Raw genomic sequence first — 6033 nt, forward strand, 5'->3', positions numbered from 1 at the left:
AAGGAGTGGAATTAGCAGGGCCCGGACTGCATGTCAGGACGCACAGGTAAAAGGGCAGAAGAGAAACATAAGAGACTGGATCCAGGAACGTGATTCTGGGCAGTTTTGGAATGTGGGTGACATTGGGGTGGGTGCTGGGACGTTCCTGTCATACCTAACCTTTTGTGTGTGCCGCGGGGTCTGCACAAGCCTGCGGAGGCCAGAGGTCAACCTTTGGTGTCTTTCCTTAGGAACTGCCCTCCTTGTTTACCTCCCATTGACCCGTTCACTCTCCAGGCCCCTCCCAGCACCTCCCTCCTCCTCACAGCATCCTGCCCACCCTCAACCTCACTAATGTTTTCTCTATCTTCCTTCTCCTGCTTCTTGTGACCTACCTGCCCAGATGCTGATTTTCTCCATATTCTTCCCCTACATCCTCCTCTGCTGCTTCCTCATCCGCAGTCTCTTCCTGCGAGGAGCGATGGCTAGCCTCAGGCGCCTGGTGACCATAGAGGTGAGTCCCTCTCTACCTCACTCCCCAGGCCTCCCAGGTTCATTCGTTGCTCTGTCGACCTCACCTCACCTGGGAACCCTCTCCTCCACAGCTCTCTGTCTTGTCATCGCTGGACACATGGCGTCAGGCTGGAGGCCATGTGCTCTACTCCCTCGGCCTTGGCATGGGCACCATCATCACTTTCTCTTCCTACCAGACTAGAGGTGACAACTACACCAAGTTGGCCTTCTTTGTGGCCATGGCCAACCTGGTGACGTCGTTGCTGTGCACGGCCATCATCTTTCTGGTGCTGGGCTTCTGGACCACAACCAGCGGGCCCAGCTGTGTTGAGAAGTGAGTGGCACAACCTGGCAATGCTAGCAGAAGCTTTCCCTCCTCAGCTCCCCTTTAGCACCACAGTCCTGTCGGTCAGACCCTTCCGTTGAACCCCACTTCACCTCATCCTCAGAGTAAACAACCACTGCCTAACGGAAGAGGACAGTTCCAGAAATTGCAGATGAAGCTAAGGATTATTTTCAAGTTGCTTATTTAACCCACAAAGCGGCTGTCACAGCTTGCCATGAGGTCACAGCTGCCACGGTGCGGGTGGCGGCTGTTGGCACGGGCTGTGTTTGAGCTGGGAAGCACCAGGTGTTAGCGCTTTGCCCAGTCGCTCTGCTTTTTTTTTTTTTCTAGGTGTAGCCAGATACTGGGGTGTGTTTGTTTCTTTTTTTGTTTTGTTTTGTTTTTTTTGTTTGAGACAAGGTCTCACTGTCTATCCATGGCTGGCCTGTACTTCACTCTGTAGACCAGGCTGGCTTCACATTCATAGAGATTTGCCTGTCTCTGCCTCCCAGTGCTGGGATTAAAGGTGTGTGCCAGGACTAGAAAGATTGCTCAGTGGTTAAGAACACTGACAGCAGCCAGGTGGTGGTGGCACACTCTGGAGGCCCTGGCAGTTGGTTCTCTGAGTTCGAGGCCAGCCTGATCTACAGAGCGAGTTCCAGGACAGCCAGGGCTACAGAGAGAAACCCTGTCTCAAGAAACCAAAACAAACAAGCAAACTTGCTGCTCTTCCATAGGACCCGGGGTTCAGTACTCAGCACCCACATGTTGACTTCCAACCATCTATATAGGTCCAGCCCAGGGACCTAACACCCTCTTCTGGCCTCTGAGGACATTGCCCACACGAGGTAGACAAACACACACATACATGAAGACAAAACAACCATACACACAAGATAATAAAGGTATGTGCCATCACAATGGGCACAGAACTGGAATTTGTTTTGCATACACCAATTTTCTTATACACTTTGAATTATTTCTTTTATCTTTTGAGATATTGTCATGTAATTCCCCCTCCCTTCCTTCCAAGTCCTCTCCTTGCTCTTTTGTTTCATTGCTGTAGCTTTCAGAGGCTTAAGAGTTTTCCTTCCAGTTAGGATGTCAAGGGTTAGCAGCAATGTCTGTCTGTCTGTCTGCTTGGTGCATGTGTGCCCCTGCACGTGCATGTCTGGGTATGCATGTGGAGGTCAGAACACAGTTTTGTGGAGTCTGCTTCTCTCTTGTGTGGTTCAGAGATCAAACTCCAAGTTTGAATGGCAAGTGATCTGTCCACTGAACTATCTCATGGCCTAACTCTTTTGAGTTGTTTTGTTTTGTTTTTTTGAGACAGGGTTTCTCTCTGTAGCCCTGGCTGTCCTGGAACTCACTCTGTAGACCAGGTTGGCCTCGAACTCAAAGATCCACCTGCCTCTGCTTCCTGAGTGCTGGGATTAAAGGCGTGCATTACCACCACCTGGTTTTTTTTAAAAGGCAGTCTCACGTTGCCAAAGCTGGCCTTGAGCTGTCTACGTAGCTGAGGATGACCTTGAACTTCTGACCCCCCCTTGTCCTCTTGAATGCTGTGGTGACAGGCTTGTGCCACCACACCCAGCTTGCACCTGAGAAGCTGAAGGTAAGGCTGCAGCGAGACCACACTGCGCACGTGCTGCGATAACTGTCAGCTACAGACTCAGATGTTCAGGCAGAAACTGTGAGAGCCAGTGTGCAGGGAAGCTAGAGGAAGCCTTGTGCTTTGTTGGTGAGTGTGTAAATTCATGCCACTGCCTTTGAGGACAATTACTTCTCACAATCAAATCACTTGCACGGGGATTCCATGGCCGCTGCTCACCCACTAATAGACATCTGAATCACGACTTTGTTCAGTGACCCAAATGATGACTGACCATTGATTACCTGTAGGTAAACATGGAAGTGCAATCTGAGACCCTAGCAATAAGATTTCATAAAAAAAGTTAGCATAAACATCCAACTAATGGAATACCAGGCACTAATGAAAATGACTTGACTAACGCTGTGTTTCGGGGCCTTCATGTCTTAGATACTGTCTTAGCTCTGGTTACTATTGCTATGAAGAGACACCATGACTACAGCAACTCTTTTTTTTTTTTTTTAAATTTTCGAGACAGGATTTCTCTGTGGTTTTGGAGCCTGTCCTGGAACTAGCTCTTGTAGACCAGGCTGGTCTCGAACTCACAGAGATCTGCCTGCCTCTGCCTCCCGAGTGCTGGGATTAAAGGCATGTGCCACCACCGCCCAGGGTGGCTCACTTACACACACACATATCATATACAACCCATACACACACACACATACACACCGCACCACACACCACACACACCACATACACACATCACACACCATATACATCACATACATCACACACCACACACACACACACACACCATATACATCACACACCACACACACACACACCATATACACATCACATATATCACACCATACACATCACTTATATCACACACACACAGCCCCCAACCATGGGCTTCCAGAGCCATGATAGCGTACATCTGTATGCGATTCTCCTCCTCCTTGGTTGGTGATGCTTGGAGAGCCAGACCATTCTCTATCGTCTTCTTTTCTCTTCTGACGCTAGCAGGAGTGTCAACAATCTGGTCAATATGATAATCAAAGGTGTGCTGTCCCAGGCTGCCTGGCCTCCCCAAGGCATCATTCATAAACCTCCAGTAGAATACATGGACTGGATCAGTCAGCTCCCCAGTCAGCTCCAGGCGGATGTGGTCCGTTTCTCCCCACCCTGCAGCATCCTGGTACAGAAGGAAAAGGTATGTTTGTCAAGGAGGCTGGTCTGGCTGCCTCCCCACAGCCAAGAGTTCTGATCTTGGCTCCCCTCCACATCTATGTGCCACAGCTACGTTGTAGCTCACTTCAAGGGACCCAGAAAATGAATGTCACTCAGGTCACATAGTCAAGAGGGACAACTTTGAACACTTTAACCTCCTCGATTTCCACGCTGAGTGGCAGACATGACTAATGAAGTACTCTCCCAACCCCATCCATCCAGACCCTGCCCTGCCTTAGAGCTCTTCTCCCCACAGTTCATGGAGGGCCCTGGCCTGGCATACGTGGCCTTCTCTCAAGTCATCTCGCTGTTTCCTGGCTCCTCTTTCTGGGCCATCATCTTTTTCATTGCCCTTGTCATCATGGGTCTGGCCACACTGACAACACTCCTGGAGAGTATTGTGCTTCCTCTGCAGAGAAACATCCCAACCTTCGAGAAGTATCCCAAGCTGATACCAGGTACAAAAGCCCCTACCTTGTAATCTTCCTCTCACCTCACCTGAAGCATCCCGGGGTCACATGGACCCCCAGCTCACAACCTCCAGTGTACCCCATCCACTTCCACCCTTAGTGACTGTCTGCTTGGGAGGACTTCTGGGCAGCCTTGTCCTCTCCAGTCGTTCCGGCAGCTACGTGGTGTTCCTGTTTGATGACCACCTGGTCCCTATGGTCCTCGTCGTTATTGTGGTGCTCCAGAACCTTTCTCTGGTTTTTGTCTATGGAATCAGGAGGTAATTTCCATTCCCTGTGGGGGAGAGGGCGGAGGGCTTAGCTAACCAGTCTATCCTAGGCTTTCAGGGGGCAAAGGCACTGCACGGGAGTCAAGGTCCTCAGAGAGGACCTGCTGTGGGCAGAGTGTTCTCTCTCTCACACACACACACACTTCACACATACCCGCTGTGGGCACAGTGTTCTCTCTCACACACACACTTCACACATACCCGCTATGGGCACAGTGTTCTCTCTCACACACACACTTCACACATACCCGCTATGGGCACAGTGTTCTCTCTCACACACACACTTCACACAGTAGCTTTGGGACTTGGGACCCTTCGGCTGTGTGGACCCATGAGGAAACCACAGGAGGCACTTCCTCCCAGTGTCTAACCCCATACCGACCACCATGCTGACCCCAGGACTGAGTCTGCCCCAAGGTCCACAACACTGCTGTCACCAAGAAGGTGAGGCCCTGGAACCACACCTGACTGTAGGACTCCGCCCACCATGATAAGCTTGATAGGAGCAGACCACCCAAAGGAAGTTCTTAACTTCCAACCATTATCACCTGCCAGGGTAGGACTCAGGCATCGAAAAGTTTAATGGAGGCCTGGGTGTCAGCATTTTACCCTGAAGCAATACCTGGCTGCAGGAAGGACCATGAACTGAGATTACCCAGCACCACCCAAGAACAGACCATCCAAAGGAAATTCCTAGAATCACCTGCCAGCACACTCACCAGGGCACCCCTAGACAAATGTCAGCCAATCAGGGGCCCTGAACCTTAGAGACCACTCACCCCCACCACTGAATGTGCTTGTTTTGTTGAAAAGTTTGTCTATGCAGGTTTTCTTTTTCTTTCTTTCTTTCTTTCTTTTTTTTTAAATTTATTTATTTATTAAAGATTTCTGTCTCTTCCCCACCACCGCCTCCCATTTCCCTCCTTGCAAGCGTGGAGCTGAGACAGAAATGGTCTGGCTATTTTCTCTGTCTCTGCCACCTGTCCACTGCTGTGGCCACATTAATGGGCCTAACTTCAAAAATTTATCTCTGACCTTGAAAGACCTGGATAAATCCAGACCTCCCTAGCAGGACAAAATAGAACCAAAAATCTAAGCAGGGAGAGAAGACTCAGAAACCGACGATTAGCCGTTCAGTGACTGTGTTTCAGGAACCAGCTGAAGATAAAGTTAGATTGTAATCTTGAGAATAATCTTGAGAAACAGGGAGTTGCCCCCTTGTGATCATCACTGGTATTTTTGGAATTTTCTGCGACACCCTCCCTACCCTCTTTGGATTACTGGGCTGTGGTTTCTTCCCTTAAAAACCCCTTCTCCCAGTTACTCGGGGTCGAACTTATGAGTTTTGGCCCCAGTGCACTGGTACCTGTCAATAAACCTCGTGTGATTGCAGCAAAGATGGTCTCTCGTGAGTTACTGGGGGGGTCGTGTTATCCCGAGACTTGAGTAAGAATCTCCCCACACCGAGGGTCTTTTAACCTCTGATTACTGAATTTGGGTTAGCAGAAATTCAGATGATGTTTTGGTATAGATAATGTTAAAACTGTTTTATGCTGTTTTTTTTTTTTATTGAAAATCTGGCTCTAGAGTTGGATTATGGCTCTTCTTTTGCTAGACCCATGCTTATTTAAAAGTTTCCTCTGTCACTCTGTC

At 49.4% G+C, this 6033-nt stretch overlaps 1 protein-coding gene across 1 annotated transcript; it reads left to right on the forward strand.

The window, feature by feature from the left end:
• The first annotated feature begins 382 nt into the window (after window positions 1-382).
• Window positions 383-4375, forward strand: LOC142837837 (orphan sodium- and chloride-dependent neurotransmitter transporter NTT5-like). The gene is made up of 5 exons (XM_075953206.1): window positions 383-493; window positions 585-826; window positions 3438-3624; window positions 3898-4099; window positions 4212-4375. The coding sequence occupies exons 1-5, from the start codon at window positions 383-385 to the stop codon at window positions 4373-4375; spliced, it is 906 nt and encodes a 301-aa protein (XP_075809321.1).
• The last annotated feature ends 1658 nt before the right edge of the window (window positions 4376-6033 follow it).

This window comes from Microtus pennsylvanicus, chromosome 18 (assembly GCF_037038515.1).
Source record: "Microtus pennsylvanicus isolate mMicPen1 chromosome 18, mMicPen1.hap1, whole genome shotgun sequence".
NCBI classification, from domain to species: Eukaryota; Metazoa; Chordata; class Mammalia; order Rodentia; family Cricetidae; genus Microtus; species Microtus pennsylvanicus.